This window comes from Morchella sextelata, assembly GCF_020137385.1.
Source record: "Morchella sextelata strain SCLS chromosome Unknown scls_4, whole genome shotgun sequence".
NCBI classification, from domain to species: Eukaryota; Fungi; Ascomycota; class Pezizomycetes; order Pezizales; family Morchellaceae; genus Morchella; species Morchella sextelata.
The window spans coordinates 1,642,600-1,667,038 of NW_025408619.1; the positions used below are offsets into that span (position 1 = coordinate 1,642,600).

A 24,439-nucleotide genomic window follows, 5' to 3' on the forward strand; every position below is an offset into this window, starting at 1 on the left:
TTTTTAAGACATCTACCATCTGCTTCACTTCAGATCCCGCACTACCGATTTGTAGATTGACACAATATGATGTAAATTTAATCTGAGTTTTAAATCCAACCCCCACTCTTTTCTTCAAGCCCGCAGATACGTCCGATTCGAGGTTGTGATTCCGGTTTGTGGAGGGGCATAACTTTTAGATTGTCATCAACCTTCATAAGATATCTCGGGCAAATGAGGGGGGGGGAAACGAGAGATCTAGAACGACCGGTGCCCAGAATAATGATTAGATGGAACTTTGAAAAAGCGCAATTGCCGGGACACACAGACCCTTCGTTATATACTCTATATACCGCACATATTGGGACTCTCGAAAGAGGATATCTACGACATATATTTGTTTTTTGTGTAAAGGTGAATTCCTTTTTTCATCCCCTTACAGAAGTTCAAGAGTTCAACCACTCGCCACCTTCTCCGTGGTTCGGAGCTTGCTGCGAGAATCATGTCATTTTCTCCATTTTGAGGAAGGGGGGGTGGTATACCTTGTCGTGGACAGGTTTAAGCGCCCTGTCAGGTGGTCTCTCTGAGTTTCTCTTGTTTCCCTCATCTCTGTCTGCTGTGATTGACGCTTTTGCAAACAAAAGGCACGAATGGTTGAAGAGAAATGGCAGTGCTACTGTACTGAGAACAGCGACCAAAAATGGTGGCGTAGCTAATGTGTACATACATAAGACGGGAAGTGTGCCATATGCGACCCCGGTAGCTGTCAAACAAAAAGCAAGATCAGAATCAAAAAGCAATAGTAAAAGAGGAAGCCAGTAAAAGAAACTCTCCAGAACCTTTTTATTTTTTTTTTGTGGAGACGCCTGAGCTGCGTGATGGGCCGTGCGTTCTCTGTCTCTTCCAGGAGGACGTTGTGGTGGAGCTGCAGCGGGTAACGCCAACAGGCAGGGTCCATATCCAAGCTCCACATCATCCAAGTGCTTCTATCATCTACCAAGGATGAAGAGAAACACCAGAATGAGGCGCATCTCAAGAAAGCTTCATACATGGCCAATCCTATGTACTCGGAGAGTTCTGGGCCGAAGTGTATACAGTGGTAACTTCCTTCCGCGTGAGAATTAAAACTACCAGATTTCGAAAACATGGTGAATGCTGTAACAAGATGTTGGGGTATGGTAATAACTGTTTTAATAATAAGAATAAAATGTAATTTTCAAACGCCCATTTCACCAAGTCCCGTTAAATGCCCTCCCACAAGTCGCCAAAGATCCATAAAGCGTACAACCTAATTACATAAAGTGAGGGGATGATTCGTAGGAATAAAACATGATTAAAACTGAACCCCATGACCAAAAAATAATAAAATAATAAACCACATTCCCGTGGTCGAGAGGTGATAGATAATGGGCCAACCGCTGCGCATCAAACTTCCGATGCAACGTCCATACTCGTAGGACGCATTACCTTATTGACTACGCTAGGCGACTTCCCCCCATGCGACTCATTTTGCGCGGCTGCGGCAGAAGCTGCGGGGCTATCATGAAATTCCCGTATTTGTTCCCTCGTTGGACTATTGGCACCATTTAAAGTAACTGTATCTGCCAATTTTGTTCTGCCTCTGCGGAGTTTTGGAGTATCCACAGCTCTACCCCTAGGGGTTGCTGGCGACATTGAAGTGCGTTTTCTACCCCTCACAGTTGTCGATGACGCCGCACGGCCTTTTTTAAGCGTCAAACCGGGAACCGAAGGAACTATCTCGAATCTAGTGGGTGGTATCATAAACCCACTGTTATCCAGCATAGGAGATTTGGCTGGTGACCTAGGCCCACTCCACTTATTGCTGAATAGATTCGGCTCGTATCCCAATTTGATATTGGGAGTTACCGGTTTGGGTATTGGGGGGAGATCATGCAGGACCGTAGTATGCTCGGTCTCAGATTTGCTGATCCTGTCTTGCTCTTGCTCCTCTTGTGCATGAGAAGCAGATTGTAACGCATCGAGATCCATGACTTCCCCGGTCGCAGCTGTCGCGGCGCCATTCCGATTGTGATTAATACCTGGGTCATCCTTCCCATCGTCGTCTCCCATTTCGACCGACGCAGTAACCGTCTCAGCCTTCTCGTCTATAGCCGATAACTTCTCTCCCGCCCTTGGTGCTATCGTTGATAGAGGTGCATCGTTGAACTGCAACGCCTGAGACCGTCCCATGAGGAAAGGTGTCCACACCAAAGCGTCAACGTTCAGCTTTACATATCCCTTTGCTTCCCATTTATCGATGTGTGCCTGAAATGCCTTGTAATCCAGGCGGAGAGCGTATGTTCCTGTAACCGGGTCTCTGATCAATGCATGCAGAGCCTCTAATCCACAAATTATATCGTCTGGCGTCATTCCTGTGCGCCTAGATATGTCCAGGATAGTCAAAGGTTCTTTTTGATCTCGCAATTCATAGCACAGTGCGAGTTTCCAGTAATTTCGATATGATACAAGGCCGAGATCGGAGAAGGGCTTTTCTGGCGAGCCAGTCTTTTTTTCAGCACGAGTAAGAAGATACGAAAAGGCGATCAAAAGGTTTCCATATCCTTTTCGTTGGTGTATCGGGAGTGTTAGAATGCAAGAAACGTTGTTTTGACTTGTTGAGCGTTTCTCCTAAAAAGATACGTTAAAACGCGTTTTCAAACAAAACATAGAATGAAGATTCATTGAAAGAGGGGGTGGGCAGGTTACGGAACAAACCTTTGAAAAGTAGCCCACAAAATGCATCCCGCATTCGTTAAATTCAGTCATAACATAGAACAGGAATGGTTCAACGTCGTAATACAACGTTTTAGACCCAAGAAATAATTTTGCAAGCAGGCAAAGATTTTGACAGTAGACTGGGTTTTTACGCCCGTCAATTTCAAAAACGGATATTGAGCCATCTCTATAAACTTCGTCGCCAGGAGGGTGCTTGGCGTCACATTTCATCTATTTTATAGGTGATGTCAGTAAAGACGGAAAACGGAGTGAGAATCCATGAAAGAAAAAAAAATATTGTGAAGATATAAATAAAGTCACTGCGGGTATCCGAGAGCCGAACCAATCAAATGAGGTACTCTGTTCATGTGTATGACGAAAAGCTTTGAACCTAGCCAAACTTTTCGCGCAAAGAAACAAAAACATAGTACATTACCAGGAGGGGACGTAAACTGACCTTATGTCTCCAGCCGACGTATTCGCTGTTCATGTACTTCAGGCAGAACTCACAAATCCACAAGACTTTGTTCCTACTATATTCCTCTGGGTAAGGTGCAGCGTACCAAGTATCGATCTCAAACTCCCCAAAGTGTATACATTCAATCTTGCTGGCACCCCCTTTCTTCTCTGAGGCTTTATCCTTCTCGCCACGACCAGTGCCATTGAGCCCATGTGATAAGGTGGAGGATGATAATTTCAATCGTGTGTTTCTTTCATCGTCCGCTTCCTCACGAGCCCTATCAAAACGTGCTCTGTCGTCCGCACCAGGGTGGGTCTTGGTTGTTTCCGCTTCTGCTTCACTTAAGATACCACCATAAGGCTTTGACTTATCGTCATCGTTGAGTGGTAGATAATAAGGCGAGACACGAGCACCTCTTGTGCTAGTAGCAGGGGTGGTGTCAGTGGCAGCCGTTGACCGTGCCCTAGCATTGCGCGTGCTGTTGGCAACAATCTTGCGTGGTCGTGGCGGTACAGTGCTGGGTTTTGGTTGTGATTCCAGAATTTTCTCCAATTTTCCAGACGTGAGATTCGTTATCCAAAGATTGAACTTCCGGGGTGTTTTTTTATATGTGACTTTAACAACTCGTTGTTCTCCTTGGTAGGAATCTGTTGTGATGGGCTGTTTGTGAATTTTCCTGGAGCTTGCACCCGGTGTATTAAGTGAAGGAGTATCATTCGACTCATGATTCCCATCAATAAGCTCGAATTCATAGAGATTGTAATCTCCAGTTTGATTATCAGAGACATGGCCATTGGCCCTGACCTTGTCTTGCTTCATACGTTTCCTTCTTCGAGCACTTACTGGACCATCATCTTCCTCATCTATATCGCCAGCCCTTCGCTTTCTAAGCGTCCTCGAGTTGTCTTCTTTGCCTGGAGGATTTGTGTCTCAGATCAACCATCATTTAAATAAACTTAATAGCTCAGGAGTTATGAGGACTTACCGGCACTAACCCGTCGCGAACGGCTCTTATGAGATGGCGTGGATTCGGGAATTGGGTTAGAGTCGTGACCGCTTGCAACACATGTAGGGCATCGCCATTTTCCAGATTCTGTCAAAAAAAAAAAAAAAAAGTAGGTCAAACCTCGCCCAAGAATATAATCGACCTATTATATATATACCTTCATCTAGGGCTGACTTTACTCCCCCGTTGTTATTGTCCTGATTATCACATTGCTTATGCGCTATATGGCAACCAACCATATATCAGCACAATTACCCCAAGACAAACTAATTTTAAAGAAATTGTACTCACAAAAAGCGTTGCACATTTCACATTCTAGCGGAGCTTCATAGTCCGGGCTTGGATCGTTATATTCGTCGCCGCCACAGTGTCTATCACAACAAAACGATGTTAGCACCCAATCTCTGGCATACGATGGTTTATATTAGTAGCTGCGTACATGCAAAGCGCCTTAGTTGGCCGTTCCACTTCGTCATCTTCGTCCCCCTGCCAGATCTCAACGTCCCCATCCTCATCAGACGACACAGATGATTCATTTTCTCCCGCGGATTGGTCCGCTTCTGCCTCGTCTTCATCTTCCTCGTCTTCTCCACCCCCGAATTCATCCTCTCCACGCTGTCGTCAGACAATCTGATCAGTAGCCGACCATTAAACCGATTCCTCCAAGAATGTGAAGCGTACCTTTCGTTTCCTGGCGCGCCTCCCAGAGCGCCGTGTCTGGCTCGACGGCGCAGGACTCCCACTATCGCTCCTATCCTCCACCTCCCTCCTCGAACCAGCCATAATACCGGAATCGGGGCCGGAGGTGAGGAGCGTCAACGCCCGAACAGGAAGAGAAAACAATGCGGCAACTTTTCTCGTTAAATTCGTAATACTTCTTAGTTCCTAACCCCCCAAACTCACGACTCGTGAGTTACTGCTAGAACACCCTTTGTCCAAGTGCTGTTGATGAGCAGTTTATTTTGACAAGCAATTTGCAACTCGCGCCGCTACCATTAACTCTTTTTGTAGAATTATTATTGTCGGAGGGCTGTTGAATGTAGATGCCTGCGAGCTTGATGAGAAGGCTAGGAGGTGATGTGATCGTATGTAAGCCGTCTGCAGCCGGTTTGGACAGGCCTAATCTCGTGGCGCAAAAGAAATGGTTTCGACGCGAGGCTATGATCCAGCAGAGTAGAAGGCGACTCAAAACGCGTCCGAAAAGTGATGGCGAGTTACAGACAGCAGCAGAGAAGGAAGACGTGTTGACCCCCTGCGAAAAGGCGTCCTGGTGCAGTTGGAGGAATCGCAGTGCTGCCGTGAGGTCACACAAGCCACCATTACCGCTTTGAGTGTTAGCGGGCAGCGCTTCGTGACCACGGAGCCGCTTGTGATGCGTAAGAATGAGCACGTCCCCTGCCCCACCGCATCTGCAAGCCGACGTCGACTGTAGTGACAGGAAATACGAAATTCACAAATAGACACTTCCCGACTCAATAAATCAGATACCATGGCTATTCCCTTCGAAGCGTTTTTGCCATACGCGATCATGTTTGGCGTAAGCTCTGTAATTTCTGTTCTTGTTTCGTGAATCGCTAACGAGAGGTCATCGTGGTTATCCAGATGTTTGGAGCTACCGGTTTGGTTAGTATCTTTCTCCGGCCAAATTGAGTGTTCAAGGCCTAGATGATTAAACCGAGAGTCGAGTAGGGACTTTCAGCTGTGCGTACATACCGTAACGATGGAAAGCGACACAGATGGAGTCTGGATCATTGGGATAAAGTAAGTGGTCCCTTTTACTCTGGTGGGCAAAGCAATTTTGGCTGATATAGGCTGTTTATGACCACAGCAAAGTAATAAGAGATTCCTATACCTCCAGCCATCTCAGAGGTATTCCCAGACTACACAAACTTTAATATTAACGTTGGGCTAGTGATGGAACGCGATCGCCGTTTGACTGGAAGTATGCGAGGCCAGACCGATAACGCTGTGGCACCCGCGGGTTTCGAATTGAGCTCTGCCTGGAAGGTAATCATTTTTTTTTTTTTTTTTTTTTTTTTTTTTTGCTGTTGGCGGGAGCAGACGATATGTGCCAACCTCAGAGCTAACCTCTGTAATTTTGTGTCTATAGCTCGAGAAGAGAATCTACTAAGCTCCATTGAGAAGCTGTTGAAGAAAACACGTATCTCAAAAATGAATGGAAATAGATTCAATTAATAAACCAGTTGTTTTTTATTCGATTAAGAAAAACCATTTGACCGCCAATTTTCATCTGAAAAGGTATTTGGCGCTCAACGTAGATTAATTGAATATAGCGATACAGATACCATACCCACTATTCAATTTTTTCTGATATTTAGCTACATGTATCTTCCTTTATTGCCCGCTCACCTACGTATGTACGTCTAGGTTAATTGAACCCGTTACAAGAGTTTTGGGGTTCTCGCCCACCTGCCGAAACAAGTTGCATAATAGGGGTACCTGGTTTTGAATGTCCCGCGAAAGATATATTGTTCCGTCCCAGTCACGAGTATATCACATTGGCCAACAGGCCGGCCCATTGCCTAACTAGCCGTCCTGTTGATAAATATTGCCTATTGACCAATGCTTCCTGAGATTTGACAACAGTCACTGATCTTCTGTCCGGCTGGCCAATGCCGGCCAGAATTTGACCAAATTTGACTAATATATAGCGGTGATTGTTAGTTAACTCCCAAAAGCCATCGCCTAACTAAGAAACTCAAAGAACACACTCTACCTACCGTCCTAGGGCTACATACGTAATGCAAATAAAATGTATTTCTTTAATAAATATCTAACTAACATGTAGGGCCGGGCCAACGACTTTCCGCCGAAAAAGATGAGAATTGTGTAGCAAAATGCCCTGTAAGCGAAAAATAAGAGCTCGTTCACGGAACATACACATAATCACTAATTGAAAGACTTATATATATATCAATATTATTAACAGCTTTACGGGGAAAGATTGGTGTGTATGTGCATAAATCCGTATGGTCTTCCTGTTCATGCACGTTTGTGTCGCTACGGACCCGTGTGCTAGTAAACTGTGTTATGTACCGAAAGGACCTTGAGGATGACACACTCTCGAGACTATTAGAAACTCTACTCTACTGTGCCCAACTTGCCGACATATTTTATCTATTCCGAGACACTGCGACCGACCAACGACGTGAACGGGCTGCTAGAGCTTGTGATACTGAAGCACATATACCTACATGTACTTAAGCATGTAGGCATTAGGTCTTAGGGTGGAGCTATCGACTTCTACGAAGACTGATCTGGTCCTAACTCTGAGTCGCTAAGAGGAGGGACGAGTGTGCAGGGATGGCTACTGAGCTCTACAGTCGCAACTCGATATGCCGGATTGCCAAGATTCTAAGGATTTCGTACGGGATAGCAAAAAATCCGGGATAGCAGATTGATTTTGCAGCAGGAAAAATAATATTCTCAGAGGATCTCGTACGGGACAGCAAGGGATCCGGTGTATTGAGTTCCGGCATATCGAGTTGCGACTGTACTTGATAGCCAATGTGCTTTACTTTACTTTGAGGGTTAAGTACATGCGCGCATTAATCATTGGTTGAGAATTACCCGGTCACCTTCCTGTCGGTTTGTAGATCATTCTCTAATTCAATTCATATAAAAGAATCTTTGTATGGCACAGGTTATTCTATCATGTACTTACAATACATACATACATGTACCTACATTTGTCTAGAGAAAATTCGTTGCGCCTCAGCAGGGAGTTAGGCCAACCAGAGGCACTCTTTGAATGTCAATTCTGCAGGTTTTGATGTAGAATACCCCTGCTGCATCATAACAAAATTTCTCGGATTTTCCGGTGCGTTACTATGAGATGTGCCTACATGTATCTGTGAGTACTATTCTCTCCCTGGCGAATAATGTGAGCACTGAGGTACATACCGCCTAGAGTACTCTAAAGAAGGCTGAGATAGATGCAGGCTTGGCAGCTGCAGGATATATGTAGCTGGACTTACCGGGCCCGGGTACGTCGGAGGTTTTAGTTAAAATTCATACCTGCATGTATGTACATACTCTACTCGTATTTTCCTGACGTTTGTAAAAGGAACCGCTATTGCATACCATACTAAATTGTGGACTTGGCGCGTATTTGTATGGTATGCAATAGTGGTTCCTTTTACAAACGTCAGGAAGATACGAGTACTCCAGGAATACATGTAGCTATATAGAGTAGTTGATAGTCCGGCCACAGCCCTGCGGCATGTATGCATCAAAACTCGCGTGTGTCGGCGAGTATTTATGATCTTGCTTTACGTACATGCGAGAGCTTCTAGTATCCATGTTGCTCCGACGATGCATCGAAGAATAGGTGTTACCGAGTGATAACCTATGATTCACGATAGCAAGATACCAGTTCCGGCAATGATACCGATTGGATTTCCATGAATCCAAGAAAACAGTCACACAAGCTTCACACCGCGTCTCTCTCCCATCGACTCTTTGGAATACAAGGATTTCAACTTGCGATGCACCTCAGCGGTAACATCACGGCGCAGCGATAAGTGAGTCAAGCTTGGGACCAGGTCAGCCCATCATCAGCATCCGTATTAGAGTTACAATCATAACGATCCACCTTTAAAGCCGCCCACCTCCCACCTCCCATCTCCCACCATGTTTTACGATAACCTCGACTGTCAAATGTCTTCCGGATCTCTTCAGCTCGTGCCTACGGCAACGCGTATAGACTTCAATGACACCCCACTGAAGTCATGCTATGGTGAACCCAACAATTACTACGCCCTGGTGATCGATGACTGCTTTACAGCTTCCGAATGCGCCGACCTTATTGGGCTTGCAGACTCAGACTGGAAAGCTGCAGCGCCAAACACAAATCGTAGGGACTGTTCTCGGATCATCAAAGAAGATGTTGTGGCTGCGAAGCGTATCTATGACAGGGTTAAGCCATTTTTAGAGGAAGTCACCGAGATCGGACCGGGCAGCACTTGGGAGAACATTCCAGGGAAAATGAAGACGGGACAGAGTAAGGGTAGATGGAGGATGACCAGGTTTGTGTCAATTCAATTTTTTGCTGGTTATTTGGTCAAAGCAAAATTTAGAAACGGGGCTAGTAGCATATAAAGATTTCTAACAATTTAAAAACTCAGACTTAACGAACGCCTCCGATTTTTGAAGTATGGCGAAGGACAGAAGTTCACGCAACATTGCGACGCACTGTACACCACCCCCGACAAATCTTTAAAGTCGCTTCTGACTCTCCACCTTTACCTTAATGATTCATCTGAAGGTAGCGAAGACCCTGCTGACCTAACGGCTTCCCCAAAAGAGATAAAAAGAGGGGGAGCAACACGGTTTTGGAACCCAGAGAGAACCGAATTTGTAGATGTCGAGCCAAAGAGAGGGAGGGTTTTGATATTTCAACAGAGAATGCTATGGCACAGCGGCGAGGAGGTTTTGGAAGGGGTTAAGATGACTATGAGAAGTGATTTGATGTTTGAGTGGGCTCAATTTGAGAAAGGAGAACACTAGCAACAGCTTCAAGCAAACCAGAAGATACCCACTTGTTTTTAAAATTGGATTCTCTAATACTTACCTAAGAGGGCATTGCATTTGTTACTAACTGTGGTTGTGCATCGTGAACTCAATGGATACAAGCATAATGTGTACAAAAGCTGTATGGATCAAACAAATATTTCAAAACACCATTATGTAGCCATGTTTAAGACTATGATCGATCGCCCATACCCTAACCTAATGAAGCCGTTTTGAAAACACCAACTCCAAGAAACAACAGAACCTGCATACCTTCCAATGGTCAAACTGCCTCCTTTACTTTCTGCCCTAATGGCGCTTCGTCAACAAAATCCGGTATCCCGCCTACAGATTCACCCTGTAGAAAATTTGGGATCTCTCCGGCGCCGACTGAATCCGCATCCCATCCCCCGCTGAGCTCCACCTCTTCGCCCAAAGCTTCGAGCTCGGCGTCTAGCTCTGCTTCGTCCACGTCTACCTACTGTATTAGCCCGGTTTGCGCCAGAACGCCAGGAACTAAAGCAAACCTTCAGGAATATCATATGATCTTGAGATAGATTCTTGAATGTCATTACCGATATCCATCAAATCTGCCATCTCATCCTGGAGTTGCTCGACTAGTATTCAAAAACCGCCCATCAGCGTATGTTTGATATTTACCGTAAGGGACGAAGAATGCCTACTCTTGTCGATATTTATTTTCCCGTATTGTTTCTTCAATTCTTTATTCGTTGTTTTGAGTGCGTCAACAGTAACCATGACATCTGTTTTCACCGAAGTGCGCGATCCGCCCAGAGGGGAAGCGTGCTTTCGTATCAGTAAACCCCGACTAAATAATAGATTTGACACTACCATCACTACTGCAATAAATGCTAGAGATAGGAAGAATTGATCTCTAGGCAGTAGTAGTGGTGCAGAAAGAATTGAAATATATGAGAAAAGCGGACTTTTGAGGTTGTCTTGCATCATCCCAGCTTGTTCCATGTTCCAAGACTGTTGTTGGATCTGGTCCTTCTGTGATTCGTACATTTTACGTCGTTGGAGTACCTTTAAAGCCTATTTTGAAAACTCTCGATTAACAAAAAGCACAGATTTATGTGTGACATGATGTCGAGCTTAAGACAAGAAAAAAATAGAGCTTGCCTTTTGCTTCAGGGCGTTCTTCCCAGGACCTTCACGCATCTTAGAGAGTCGTTGCTGGTAGGTGGCAAGTTCGGCATTTAGCTTAGAGAGCTGGACGTCAATAGAGTCAACGCGAGACTCGAGCTATGAAGTTCGAGACAAAACCTATCAGCATATTTTTTTTTTTTTTTTTTTTTTTACCCATATATAATAAATGACTCTGGAAAACATGTGTACGCATGCACTCACATTCCCAATAGCACCTTGAAGAGTGGGCTTCGGAGCAGTATTTTTGGCGCCAAAGAGACGGTTCATGGTGGAAGCTGATTCTGATTGAGTACGCGTATTTTGGATTGACCTCGGCAAGAAGAAAGGTATCTGGGGTAGACAAGATGGTGATGGTGGTAGGTGGTTGTAACTTGTAACTGCGATAGAGGCTCTTGGCCCAGGCTTCTCAAGGATAGATTTCACCTCACCCCGCCTGCACGTGCGGCAATCGTTAATCTTAGCCCTGATCAACGTTACACAGCTAATCTGTTAGACTCTCACTAGTCAGCATCACTAGTTGACTCAAGTTTAATAATTCTACTGCTCTACAGACTGTTTAAGCGGGGAGCGAAAAATATTCCTGGCATCATCAAACAACAACTCTAAAAGCCCAAACGAAACTGCGCCGCCGAAAGATGGCCCAGGACAATGCAACTCAGGGAATTTTACCAGACATTGAAGAACGACTTGCAGCCTTTGGCTGGTACCAAGCAAGCAATATACCCTCAACTGAACATCATCGTAACGAACTTCTCCGCTCCATAAACGTCGCTTTCGGTCTTAATGCCGATAGGAACTTGATTTGGGCGAATGACGATTGCTACCTATGGCTTTTTACTTGCAATGGATCCTTTTATGTCACAAATCTCGATCACGAATTTGTCGCTCTCGTTGCTGATGATTGGAGCACCACTCTGGATAACCTCTTACAAGAAGCCCACGCTTATGACGGACCTGTTAGAATGACTGGAAAGGCTTACGATCGCACGGCAGCTGACGAATCGGACTTATTGGAGGAATGGTATGAGAAAAACGCACTCGGTGGGGGCATTTGAGATCAAAACGAGTGGTAATTGAAACCTGTTGATATTAAGATATATATGCAATGGTTAGGAGGGTGGAAGCGGGCTCACTACCTATCAAACCTGTATGTTACGGTTGCGGAATTCTAAGTGGATAAACTCCAATGGTTGCTTGCTTGATCAAATAGAAGTTTCCGCCAATCTGGGTCATATCAACTTTTATGTAGCTTTATAAATAGCATTTATGGGCCAAAAGTACATTTTCTGGTGCAAAATATTCCCATAACCTGATAAATGAGAATGAGATAATAGTTCTTGTTATTGTCTTCCGCTTTTACGTTTTAAATAAGAAAGAAAGAGTTTACAGTACGGTAAGAGAGTAAACACAGAGTAGTATTAACGTTAAATTGAACCGGTCTACCTAATCCCCCAACAGTCCGCAATTTTCCATGACGCAAGGATGGCATTTGTTGATCGGCCGATATGAAAATCTCAAGAAACCAATCATTAACTGATGTAAGGATGCATGTAGGTTAATAAATTCAGTAGTCTTTTAACCCTGGAATGGGCATAGTATAATTTGTGATAAGCCAAGTTTAAAATCACTAGAGTATTCTATTGTGTCACAAAAGTACATGTAGGTAAAAATACGTCTATCCCATAAGCCTTATATTCAAACTCAAACTCGAAAGAAGAAAAGCAAGTTTATGGACAAGTAGGTAATCTGGTATGAAACCTCTTGAGCCAATATCGCCTATAAATAGTTGATAAGTACTGCAGCCTACCACAATACCTATTTTGATCTAGATTCTGCCCTTTTGTTGCTTTTCTGTACCGCATCACCTGAATGCATCCTATCCAATAGCGCTCTTCATCTCTCACTAATTTTTTCTTCTTTCTTATACTAAACTCGCTCTTTATCTTCTGCTGACTAGCTATCTTGCGGAGCTAAATTGATCCTTTCTCGCGTTAAAGACGCCCCGCGGCCGGTGCTTACCGCACGCACAACTTCCAACAACTCATCCTCGTGGCTTCCGACGGACCATTCCGGCGCATTCCTCCATCTTTGTTTTGATCCTGTAAGTCTAGCGAGGTAGATATATGCGGGATACTCACCCACTCGAGTTCAAATTCTTATCTTAGCGACTATTTCACTATTATTGTTGGCTGGTCTATTTCCCCTCATCAGCTTCTCCCTCTATCAACCCCTCCCCCAGATCCATCCCCCACCCCCGCCCCCTAGCAAAAGCAACAGCTGTAAGTTCTGCTCACGTGCCCTCCACGGGAGCCTCTTCACAGTAAATAAATCGGGAGACTGACGGTTAACCACTGGAGCTTATGCAGACCTCATCTCAAGAGCCCTTCTTAGCATCGTCATAATCATCATACACCGCTTTGCAGGGGTAAGATTAGATCTCTTGATAACACAATCGCCATCAGCCCTCCCCCACACAACAACAGCACCGACCTCCCACCCCCCCCACCAGCATCACTACCGACACCAGCAACCATGTTCTGGCGTTTTGGAGGCTACGCGAGCATTTCGACTCTAGACTCGATTCTAGATAAGCCTGACGTAACTCTCGAGGAGTTGCTTGATGAATCAGATCTTATCCAAGAGTTAAAACAACACAATACCAAGCTTATCGAGTACTTAAGGGACGAAGCTGTCTTACGTAGATTACTCGAATACGTCATCGCGCCCCGACGGACAGAAGAGTCTTCATCTTCTGATGGATGGGAGAGCAGTGTCAGTAGCAAAGAGGGAGAAGAAGGGATCCAGAACGGATGGGCTCAGCTTTCCGAGACCGAGCAAAAGGCTGAGCGGGAAAGGGAAGAAAAGTCAAGATTGAAGTATGCCTATGTCTCATGCGAAGTACTTTCAAGTGAGACATGGTCTTTGGCTGAGTCTTTGATGGGAAATTTATCACATCTACGGATGTTTTGGGAGTTTCTCGAGCGTCCTTCTCCCTTGGACCCTCTACAAGCTGGTTATTTTACGAAAGTTAATGAAACATTGTTGGACAAGAAAACAGAGGAAATGATGGAGTTCTTTAAAGGCTTGCCCAACATCGTTTCTAAGATTTTGAAACACGTTGAATGTCCCATGATTATGGATTTGTTACTGAAGATTATCAGCATGGAGAAATGTGAAGGCGGTGCGGGTATTGTTGAAGTAGGCATCTATTCATCGAATCGCTAAACACTTTGAAATAAGTCATAATTACTGATTATCCATAAATGACAGTGGCTCCATTCTCAAAATTTAATGCCTCAGCTTCTCAAGTTTCTTTCCCCGGAATACTCGGCTGTAGCTCAGACATCGAGCGGAGATTTCATCAAGGCTATCATCACAATTTCAGCTAATGCTTCTCAAAACGAACAATCTTGTATCGGCCCCAATGATCTTACCCGACAGCTTGTCTCCGAAGCATGTGTTAAGGGCCTTATCCGTGATATGCTCTGCGGGGGAAACCCGCTTACTGTTGGTGTTGGAATCGTCATCGAGGTTATTCGTAAGAACAACTCCGACTACGATCCAGAGGTTGGAGGTATCGACAACACTCCCTCAAGCAGAGATCCCATCTATTTGGGCACATTACTGCGTCTCTTTGCTACACACGTTCCCGACTTTATGAATTTGATATTGACACAGACGATGGTTGTAACGAACGATGATGGGACGAAAACGGAAAAAAAGAGGGAATTAAAAGCCGCTTATGGAGGAACAATCGAGCCATTAGGCTTTGACAGATTTAAAACTTGCGAGTTGATGGCAGAATTGTTGCACTGCAGTAACATGGCTCTCTTAAATGAACAGGGCGCCGAGCGGTATGTAAGGGAAAGAGACAGGGAGCGTGATAGGATATGGGCCGAGAGGGAGCGGGATAGGCTGGAGGCAGAGGGTCTTGCTGATATCAACGGAGTGGTTGAGGGCGTGGTAGTTGAGAAGGCTCCTTTGCAGGTGCAAAATGGTGGGGTAGAGGATACAATAAACGAGGAGGATTTTGAGGATGTGGCAGTTTCTCTTGAGACTGGGAGGGAGTCGGCTCAGACCAGTATTGACCAAGATCCCTTCAGCGATCCTGAGAAGGATTCTAAACCTCAAAAAGCTTCTGAAGACGAAGACCTTTTTGTTGATGAACCACTTTCCCCCCCGACTACTCCAGCTGACACGACAATCACCTCAACTTCTGATAATAGCAAGCCTGTTCCGGCAGCAATACTTGCAGATGAGATCCCCCGACTGGATGTTACCCCACCAACAACAGTTTTAGCAGTTGGGTCACCAGCCCCCTTCGGGACGACCGAGAAACCCAAGGAACTGGAAAAAAGGCTAAAAGGTGTTGATTCTCCTCTTCCGCCTCTGCCAGAGAATGGAAAGGATTCAACCGAGAAGGATCAAACAGGGATTGAACGGAATGAGGGTGGTTTACTAAACACCGAAGTCCCCAAAGCACCATCACCCCCTCCAGTGGAGGAAGATGATGATAGTCTTCTCAAAGGTGGCAGGTCTTTGGTAGCCGATATGAAAGCTGCGTCTGTCACATCGTCACCAAGTCCTCAACCCGGCACAATAACCCAGGAGCGGATGGATGCCGAGCTTCCCCCACTCCCTCAGGAAGCTCTCGATCAACAAAACCAACCACAATACCCCGAAGAGGATCTTATGGACCTCGGAGGCTCATCTGATACAACCGTCTCGGATGAAGGGAATGCTACTTTCAGATCTCTGGGAAACTCGAGTTTCGAGGAATATGAGCCAATGATTGAAAAGGATTCGGATGGAAACCCGGTTGTAGGTGATTTCTTGAAAATGATGTTTGTTGAGAATTCGGTTGTTCCCACCATCTTGGTAAGCTTCCCTTCTTTATTTTTGTCATCGTCGTGAAGGATTATTTACTAACATTGGGCTACAGGATTTCTTTTTCCGTTTCCCTTGGAATAATTTCTTGCACAATGTTGTATACGACGTTGTTCAACAGGTCTTTAATGGCCCAATGGACAGAGGATACAATCGCGCCCTTGCCATCGATCTCTTTGTCACAGGCCGCATCACAGAGCGAATAGTTGATGGCCAAAAGGAGTCTGATAGAGTACAAGCTGAACGGAATATGAGGCTTGGTTATATGGGACATTTGACGCTTATCGCCGAAGAGGTAGTCAAGTTTGCCGAGCGCCACCCTCCAGAAATTTTGGGCCATAAAGTCCTCGAAAAAGTCTCTGATTCTATCTGGGTGGAATATGTTGAGGACACCCTAGCGGCTACAAGAGAAAGAGATAATGCCATCCTAGGAGGTGTGAGACCAGATATGAATGTGGGACCGCGACAAGCTGTTCTGAATGCCGTTCAGGCCCAAGCATTTAATGCTAATGCTACGAATGCCGGATCATTGACTCTTAGTGGCAGCATAGCAGCTGAGTTAGATAGTATCGATTTACAAAACGGCAGTAATAACAACAACACCAATACATCTACTGTTGTGGCCAGTGGAACCGGTAGCGGGAGTGCAGGTGGGCTTTTGAGCGGGTTCGGAAGCTCAAGCGATGAGGAAGACGAGGACTTGGAGCATGATGAAGACGATGAAGAGGTTACGAGACTAGGGTTGAGCGGAAGTAGCGATCAAGTGGGTGACCTTACCGATTTTTTGTTTGATGATGACCTTGAGGACATATTCGAGGATATGACATTCCTATGAGTTCAAAAAGGCCTGTTTATAGTGTTTCTCTCTCTCTTTCATTCCTATGAGTTGGGAGTCTTTTTCCTGACCGCCCTTCTCTTTTGTATCTTTTAAAATCCCCGCGGCGTTCAGGAAAACAGGGCGGTGGAGTATGGTTTGCTTATATCCGAGGAATAGCCTTTTTTTCTTCTTTTTTATTTTTTACATTCATTCCTTTCCTTTCCAAAAGTTTCTGCCTTTTTACTTTTCTTTATCAAGAGACTAGATTTTCACTCTCGTCTCCAATACTTTCTTACTTTCCTTGTGTTCTGATGGTGTACACCACGTACCGCAGAAAAGATAACGCCCGAGTTGAGAGCCAAAGATTGCTAACCAGAAATGGTGATACGTATCATTATAGTTTGCCACGTACATATCCCAAGAGATAAGTAACGTCGACAAATTCGGATCCTCTGACGAAGAGGATGATGATGAAATTTCATTCTCAACTGCCCCCAGCGAGCCCCCGCCGCCACCGCCATTGCCTTTGAACATAACTAGAAACTCCACAACTACACCAACTACGCATTCTGCGGCGAGGCAGAACGCTGACGTTGAGGGGGATAGCAGTGGTGGGTTCGAGGAAATTGAGGAGGTTGACGTTTTTGCTGAGGATGTCGATGTATGCCACTTTCTATTCCCCATCCTTAGCCCTGGATTTTGACTAATATTGGAAGGGAAATTTCTAGAGCTCTGATGAGGACGATGATCTCACCTCTGGATTAGGAAGACAGAAACCGAGCCCAACCCACGAAGCGGAGAAACGTGTAATGCTGGAGGAAGAGGATACAGATGTCGATTTCATAAGCGCAGGTATCAAAGGACTTGATGTGAAAAAGAGTACGCCTGCAAGCGACGAAAAAGCCGCTTCAGCCCCAGCGGAAGTTGGGGCGGGGGCTGCCATCGAGGGTGGTAAATAGTATAAGAGCATGGCATTCTGCGAATTTTTGTGAATAGACGGTGGTGGTATATATGCCATTTGAGAATCATGCTCTTTTGACATCTTCCATCATCTTTTCGTTCCTGTTGCTAGTGTATTGCTAGATGGTTGGGTTTTTCTCTTTGGGGTGGGGTGGGACGGAGGGTTGGGTTGGGTGGCTCTTTCTTATTTCTGTTTTCTCTGCGCGAGCAATATCTTATCTGTGTTTCTTTCTTTAATCGCATATTGATGTCAATTTTTGGGAGAAAGAACTATCCGAGGGAAGAAGACTCCTAACACTTAACATCTTCCTTTAGGATCAACCTATCAAGCCAACCTACGAATCTGGATCGTTTTTTCTTGTCTTACTTAACATAAAGGCATTGTATTTTCATGGTGAGGGCGCATTTCATTTACTTTCCATTTTCTCTCTTTGGAAATATATCAATCAGGCATGGGGTATCGGAATCATTTCTAGGTGGGAGGAATAGTCTATGCTGTGACGATTTGTATGAGTTATGGTCATTTTTTGAACAATTGATTCATCATTCGAAGGGGTACAGGTATTATGAATAAGCCAGGTACATAGTTGAATTTATGTAGTAAACTACTCTACGAATTCTCGAATGCTGATTGGTACAGCACTTGGGATCGTGATGGGAGTGAGGGAGAATAAAACCGACCTAATGGACCGAAAATATGGCCCTAGAGACCACTTACCTTTGATATCACTTGTAATTAGACCATTGTGGACAATACTTATAAGATCTCAAGAGCAAGAGCGTTCTTTATGATACCTGCCCTGGGTTCTTGTATCCTATGAGCTTACCCTGCATGAAACCAGGCTTGAATAGCCCAGGGGAAAAAATGGAGGAGTCTCGAGATATACATTTTGCACTTTTATTTCGTCCTCCCCGGGACCCGCAGATAATTCTCTTCCTCGGTCGCCACAGAGAATCGGCGAGTGATGTCTGGTGGGTGGAGAGCGGGGAGCTGTCACCCAATCAGCAGCTACGAAACATAGATTACCTCAGCTAGTCTAGTGCCCAGAACTGCGGTCGACCCCACGACGCCCGACGACCATCATCATCGATTTCACCCCTCCGTTCACTAAAGCGGACATCCGGACTCGGGCTATTTAAACAACACTTTGCCCCTCCGCCTCCCCCGGCTCGCAGCAGAGCCAAGCTTGCTCAATTGACATCAACACCACTATTCATCGTCGAGAATGTTTCTAGCACGGCACACCCCGTCCGGTTCGGCGGTTGCAGTGGTATCGCGCCTGGCTCGCCCTTCCGCTGCTATTCAACAGCGTGGGTTGGCCACCTCCAGCGATGCCCCGCCACCGAAGAAGACGAAGTTTGGCGGATTATCAGACCAGGACAGAATCTTTCAAAATCTGTACGGCCAGCTTGGGGCGGATCTAAAGACTGCCAAAAAGTATGGTGATTGGTACAAGACAAAAGAGATCCTGCTCAAGGGCCACGACTGGGTATGTTTCTATGTCTTCTTTACATGGAGTTGGATATTTGGCCAAGTGGGATGGATAAAATGCTAACGCTTGACCTGTATGGGATAGATTATCTCTGAAATTAAAGCATCCGGCCTTCGTGGACGTGGAGGGGCAGGGTTCCCTTCCGGCATGAAATGGGTATGCGCCTAGTTTCCGGCATCGATATGCATACAAGATGCAATTTGCTAATGTTCAAAAAAAAGTCTTTCATGAACCCACCTGGATGGGAAAAGGGAACTACTCCTCGTTACTTGGTGGTCAACGCAGATGAGGGCGAGCCTGGAACCTGCAAGGATCGTGAGATCATGCGTAAAGACCCTCACAAGCTCATTGAAGGTTGTTTGGTTGCAGGACGAGCTATGAACGCTACTGCAGCTTACATCTACATCCGTGGAGAGTTTTACCACGAGGCAACTGTGCTTCAGAGAGCTATTCAAGAGGCATATGCCGATGGACTTATCGGCAAGAACGCCTGTGGATCTGGATATGACTTTGATGTCTTTATTCACAGAGGGATGGGGGTGGGTAGATTCGACTTATGCGTCAATGATCAAATGCTAATTATGTACTACAGGCCTACGTATGCGGTGAGGAAACTTCTCTCATTGAGTCGCTTGAAGGAAAGCCGGGAAAGCCCCGTTTGAAGCCTCCTTTCCCGGCTGCTGTCGGTCTTTTTGGATGCCCATCTACTGTCGCCAATGTTGAGACTGTCGCTGTTGCTCCAACAATTTGTAGAAGAGGCGGTTCATGGTTCGCCCAATTTGGTCGTGAGAGGAACTCCGGTACCAAGCTTTTCTGTATTTCTGGTCACGTCAATAACCCCTGCACTGTTGAGGAGGAGATGTCGATCCCCCTCCGAGAACTAATTGAGAAACATTGTGGTGGCGTCAGGGGTGGATGGGATAACTTGCTCGCTGTTATTCCTGGAGGATCTTCAACCCCTATTTTGCCCAAAAACATTTGTGACGATGTTCTCATGGATTTCGATGCTTTGAAGGACGCTCAGAGTGGTTTGGGAACTGCCGCCGTTATTGTTATGGATAAGAGCACAGATGTTGTCCGAGCAATCTCAAGGTAATTCCCCGAATAGTGTACACATACAGTTCCACCATCCCTAGCAAGTAGTTAACCCAAAGTGTTCATAGGCTGTCTAAGTTTTACAAGCATGAGTCTTGTGGACAGTGTACCCCTTGCCGTGAGGGTAGTAAATGGACTGCACAGATAATGGAGCGCTTCGAAAAGGGCCAAGGAAGGGAACGAGAAATCGATATGCTCCAGGAGCTCACCAAGCAAGTCGAGGGTCATACCATCTGTGCTTTGGGTGAGGCGTTCGCTTGGCCACTGCAAGGACTCATCCGTCATTTCAGGCCAGAGTTGGAGGCTAGAATGGCAAGCCATGCTCAGGCTAGCGGCGGATCGGCTCTGGCAGGTGGATGGGAACATGATGCTCGGTTGAAGGGAAAACTTATTGCACCGGGACAATAGTTATGTTGTTATTTGTACATTTTGTTTTGAATGCCCATATTATAGTATGGACTAAGTTTTCTATGTGGATACCAGTGAATTATTTTTGTTGCATTTATCTTGTGAATATATCAAACACTTGATACATTCCAATATGCTGGATTTGAAATAACTACTGGTGATCAACCATGAGTATGTGCATGAAGTTTTTACCCATTAGCAAATAAGAATTTTGAAGTATCTTTATGTAGTCTTCAGAGTAACATCGCCTTTAATTTTTCTCTTCCTAATTTGCGGCCCTTTTATGATGCAAAATCCCAAAACTCCTGATATACGAAAAAAAGCAAAGGCGGAAAAACACCTCTTTCTAATTGCATTATTGCACAATCATCTCGTCAACTATCACTCGAGTCATCCTACTCACTATAGTAGCTTTAGATGGCCGGAGATTTCGTTCACGACAGACACGGGCGCTATGTATCAATCACTGTTAGTAAATAGTTCTTTCCTTAACTCAACCATCTCCAGATAGAGATATTACCAGGTCCGATACCCAGTACCGTAGCACTGCCAGCTGCGATCTGTGTCCGGCCCGCATCATGCACAATCTTAGCGACAACACCCAAACTCATTGCCTGCGCTTGTAGTATATTAAGTTCGTCCTCGCCTTTGGCTTGTAATGCGATTTTTGCCTGGCCATAATTTTCCCAGGCACGCACAAGGTGCGGGGCATGCTTTTGGGACGCTTTGTAGCACATGAGAGTTGCGTGCCCGCACTGGGCAGCGATTTTGCCCTAATTTTTCGTTTCAGTTTCACAATAGATCTTATGAGATATTGCGGAAAGATTGGGCTATACCTTTGTCATTCCGAGATCTGTACGGACTATCAAAACCTACTTACGCCGGGAGAAGTCAGCCATATCCATGCTGAGCCCAAGTGGTAGAATTCAGCTCGTTGTTCATTAACTGATAGAGTTATACAGGATTTACCATTTTGCAAGCTTCATGGCTATTCTCAAACTTATTGATATTGACCCCCCCATCGTCATCCTCTTCATCTTCGCCATTCTCATCTTCCGATTCCCACTCCACATCCTCGTCATCCTCTGCATCCACCTTGGCCTTTCCCTTCCCCTTCTTATCGACAGCTTTGGTACCCGTGTTCCGATCTGTTCCGGCGCCAAAATTATCATCAAGCACTACCGTGTCCTTTCCATTCAGCTCATGAATGTTTTCTGCCTTGCGGAGGCCGGAGGTCTTGCCGACATAGTAGCCGGCGATGGCACAAAGGACCGCCGCGAGGAGTGTGGTGAATGGTGGGCTTAGTGCAGGCATCTTTCTTTCGAGCGTAAAGAATATGGGGTCAGAATAGCCTAGCAAAGGGTGGAGCGGAGGAGAACTCGGTGGATTGTGGTTGTGTGTTTATCTTTCAGATTTTGAGGTTCAAACATTGGACCAGCACCATGCATGTCACGTGTGTAACATATAAACTCCGGGAGCCAATGATAATTGCTTTACGTACATAGTTCCCAGTCCAGAACTGAATGCACTGCAGGGCATTATCTATTACCACAGAGTATCTTGGATATGCGTTTTCGAGAAAGTTCGGCTTTTAGGTTGTGTAATAATTGGGTCGGAGCAATGATATTACCCTACATATTTTCCCATTCAACCAATTGGGAAATACTTTACCCTACGTACTCTACTCATCACTTCGTTCCACTTCCTCGGAAATGTGAAATTCAGGAAGGTGGTCTTCTCTAAATTAGGCAGGGTATGCAGAAGATTCCCAAAGATATTTCCTTTTATCTCGAAGGTCTCCACGATTTGCGTCCCTGTTTTGTAGACCTGCATTCTCAAATTCATCGAGTAAGATCTCAGTATGATTAAGTACATAATTTACGATACATAAACACTCGGATTTATTCTCTCCACGAAGCTTGAAGATTACTCTAGAAGGACTCCGAGAGATTCATATGCTATCTCTCGAAACAAATTTATCGGGGTCTACGTATATATGCTCGCCATTGATATCTAACACATGTCCCTTCGAATTCAAAATAAGAATAATAGCGGACCTATTCCATTATTTAGATGCTCTCAACGCAGTACTATCCTAGCATCAGCTTACTTTAGCAGTAGAATGATGTGCCCCGGTACCTATAAACTAGATCAAACTAAATTTGGTTCAACTTGATGTTTACGCAATTTTTTTGTTTTTCAGGGTTTGAGCATTGTTGAATTTTTGTTTCTTTATACTCACTAGCACCCATGCCCACGAGAATGATGACCAGAGTGACCAAAAGGTTCTTGAGTTCAAGGCGTGAGTTGTGAGAATCCGATTATTACTGGGGATTCAAGTCACGAGTCTGATTTCTACCAGGATAAACCCAAAAAATGATGTCGTGGAAATAAAGTTTTGATAACGTAGTATATTATATCGCTACGAAACAAGGTTCACCCTACATATTTCGTCACGTGGTAAGCCCTTTTGAGAGAATGTCTGCTTACACGCCTCGGCAAGAAAAGCACCAAAAGAATCATTACTACTTTCTGGGGAAATGACTGGTATGTATGTATGTAAGGAAGGCCAGAAACTGCGGGCTGTACCACCTCGGGACTCGTTCCGGCTGTGGTCGAAAAAGTACACCTTTTATCATAGACCGTCGAAAAAGCAATAGATGCAGAAAAATAACCTCCATCCATGACTGCGCGTTAAAAATCGTTGACGCATGAAAATATCCCCAGACTAGAAAAAGAAAAGGAAAAAAGAAATCGTTACTGTTGGATATCTATGTACTTTCCCCCCCGGAATTACATGTACTGCTCCAGATGGGAAAAATATAGAGCAGAATAGGTACATATGTCGACAAGAGTAGGTATGTCTCGCAAGTGAACCGCATAACCGCGGCAGCATCCGTTGTCACTCGCCTGTCTCAAACGCACATGGGCGTCGTTGAACAGCACCTCATAAGTCGTCTTCATCCATCTAAAGATAGCGCCATGACAGCCTTGCATCCCCCCCCCCCCCCCCCCCTACTGTCTCCATACCATCAAGGAATGAAAAACGCCAACGCATGCACAGATCAACACATAAAACTCGTCCAGCCATTTGCTAGTGATAAGTAGCTCCTAGGTATCCTATTGTCTTCCCCTTAGTATGTACCACACCCCAATGACACCCCAATGACAACCAGCCATTTCCAATTCCTTAGCTTATCGCATAGAAACCCGTCCTCCAACCCAACAAGAGAAGTGACAGGAAAAAGGAAAAGAGTGTGAAAAATAGTGAAAGACAACGAAGAAGTGGTGGTGGGGCAAAAAGCCAACTGTTCACTCGGAAACCAAAGCCCGCTAAACAGATGGAAAAAAAATCGGAAAGCTGCAGAAGATATCAAAGGATATAAAAGCAAAAGAACCCACCCCTGTAACGAAGGGAGGGAGGGGGAGGACAAAAACTCCCACATACCCCCATGTCCGACGTTCATACGTATCCCACAAACCCCACATGCACAATGAAAAGGAAACACCCCCGCCTATCTCAAACACCATCGCATATACCATAAATCCCCACGGAAATTACTGCTTCCTCTCGATGGAACCCTGACAGAAACACCAAGAAAAAAGCAATATAGAATGTGGAGAAAGATGAATACACCCGCTGTACTCCAATTTCAGACTGTACCGCCAAAAAGATCACAGCCACAACTGGGTACATGTGTAAAACTGACCCAAGCCTCAACTCGTAATTCGTCACTAACAAGCCTGAAACCAATATCCGTAGATTGAATTGGTACTTACTCTGTACCGTGACATGTCTTCAAAGATGAAGCCATTTTGTAAAAGAAAAAAGGGACCTGAACAAAAAAGGCGAGAAATTACAACCTTTAAAATCGAAAGAAGAAAAAACAGAAAAG

The 24,439-nt window shown here is 45.1% G+C and overlaps 8 protein-coding genes across 8 annotated transcripts; 5 read left to right on the forward strand and 3 right to left on the reverse strand.

Annotated features, from left to right (window-relative positions):
- Positions 1-1,404: 1,404 nt before the first annotated feature.
- On the reverse strand, positions 1,405-4,964 carry H6S33_010331 (uncharacterized protein; the record flags this gene model as incomplete). The annotated part of the gene is made up of 8 exons (XM_044841705.1): positions 1,405-2,628; positions 2,716-2,946; positions 3,173-4,089; positions 4,161-4,268; positions 4,339-4,401; positions 4,473-4,552; positions 4,621-4,796; positions 4,863-4,964. 8 exons carry the CDS (start codon positions 4,962-4,964, stop codon positions 1,405-1,407), a joined length of 2,901 nt encoding a protein of 966 aa, XP_044697474.1.
- A 260-nt stretch (positions 4,965-5,224) lies between these two features.
- H6S33_010332 (uncharacterized protein) lies at positions 5,225-5,660 on the forward strand (the record flags this gene model as incomplete). The annotated part of the gene is made up of 4 exons (XM_044841706.1): positions 5,225-5,266; positions 5,321-5,375; positions 5,444-5,557; positions 5,614-5,660. 4 exons carry the CDS (start codon positions 5,225-5,227, stop codon positions 5,658-5,660), a joined length of 258 nt encoding a protein of 85 aa, XP_044697475.1.
- Positions 5,661-8,834: 3,174 nt separating this feature from the next.
- Positions 8,835-9,710, forward strand: H6S33_010333 (uncharacterized protein; the record flags this gene model as incomplete). The annotated part of the gene is made up of 3 exons (XM_044841707.1): positions 8,835-9,057; positions 9,136-9,229; positions 9,329-9,710. The coding sequence occupies 3 exons, from the start codon at positions 8,835-8,837 to the stop codon at positions 9,708-9,710; spliced, it is 699 nt and encodes a 232-aa protein (XP_044697476.1).
- Positions 9,711-9,996: 286 nt separating this feature from the next.
- H6S33_010334 (uncharacterized protein) lies at positions 9,997-11,150 on the reverse strand (the record flags this gene model as incomplete). The annotated part of the gene is made up of 6 exons (XM_044841708.1): positions 9,997-10,187; positions 10,241-10,330; positions 10,397-10,477; positions 10,661-10,769; positions 10,857-10,979; positions 11,085-11,150. The coding sequence occupies 6 exons, from the start codon at positions 11,148-11,150 to the stop codon at positions 9,997-9,999; spliced, it is 660 nt and encodes a 219-aa protein (XP_044697477.1).
- Positions 11,151-11,518: 368 nt separating this feature from the next.
- Positions 11,519-11,938, forward strand: H6S33_010335 (uncharacterized protein; the record flags this gene model as incomplete). The annotated part of the gene is made up of 1 exon (XM_044841709.1): positions 11,519-11,938. The coding sequence occupies one exon, from the start codon at positions 11,519-11,521 to the stop codon at positions 11,936-11,938; it is 420 nt and encodes a 139-aa protein (XP_044697478.1).
- Positions 11,939-13,415: 1,477 nt separating this feature from the next.
- Positions 13,416-18,339, forward strand: H6S33_010336 (uncharacterized protein; the record flags this gene model as incomplete). The annotated part of the gene is made up of 10 exons (XM_044841710.1): positions 13,416-14,081; positions 14,154-15,761; positions 15,826-16,533; positions 16,988-17,248; positions 17,316-17,510; positions 17,584-17,592; positions 17,863-17,941; positions 18,037-18,054; positions 18,109-18,126; positions 18,188-18,339. 10 exons carry the CDS (start codon positions 13,416-13,418, stop codon positions 18,337-18,339), a joined length of 3,714 nt encoding a protein of 1,237 aa, XP_044697479.1.
- A 434-nt stretch (positions 18,340-18,773) lies between these two features.
- Positions 18,774-20,543, forward strand: H6S33_010337 (uncharacterized protein; the record flags this gene model as incomplete). The annotated part of the gene is made up of 5 exons (XM_044841711.1): positions 18,774-19,037; positions 19,125-19,196; positions 19,262-19,579; positions 19,633-20,132; positions 20,204-20,543. 5 exons carry the CDS (start codon positions 18,774-18,776, stop codon positions 20,541-20,543), a joined length of 1,494 nt encoding a protein of 497 aa, XP_044697480.1.
- A 402-nt stretch (positions 20,544-20,945) lies between these two features.
- H6S33_010338 (uncharacterized protein) lies at positions 20,946-21,857 on the reverse strand (the record flags this gene model as incomplete). The annotated part of the gene is made up of 4 exons (XM_044841712.1): positions 20,946-20,995; positions 21,064-21,316; positions 21,380-21,415; positions 21,513-21,857. The coding sequence occupies 4 exons, from the start codon at positions 21,855-21,857 to the stop codon at positions 20,946-20,948; spliced, it is 684 nt and encodes a 227-aa protein (XP_044697481.1).
- Between the last annotated feature and the right edge of the window lie 2,582 nt (positions 21,858-24,439).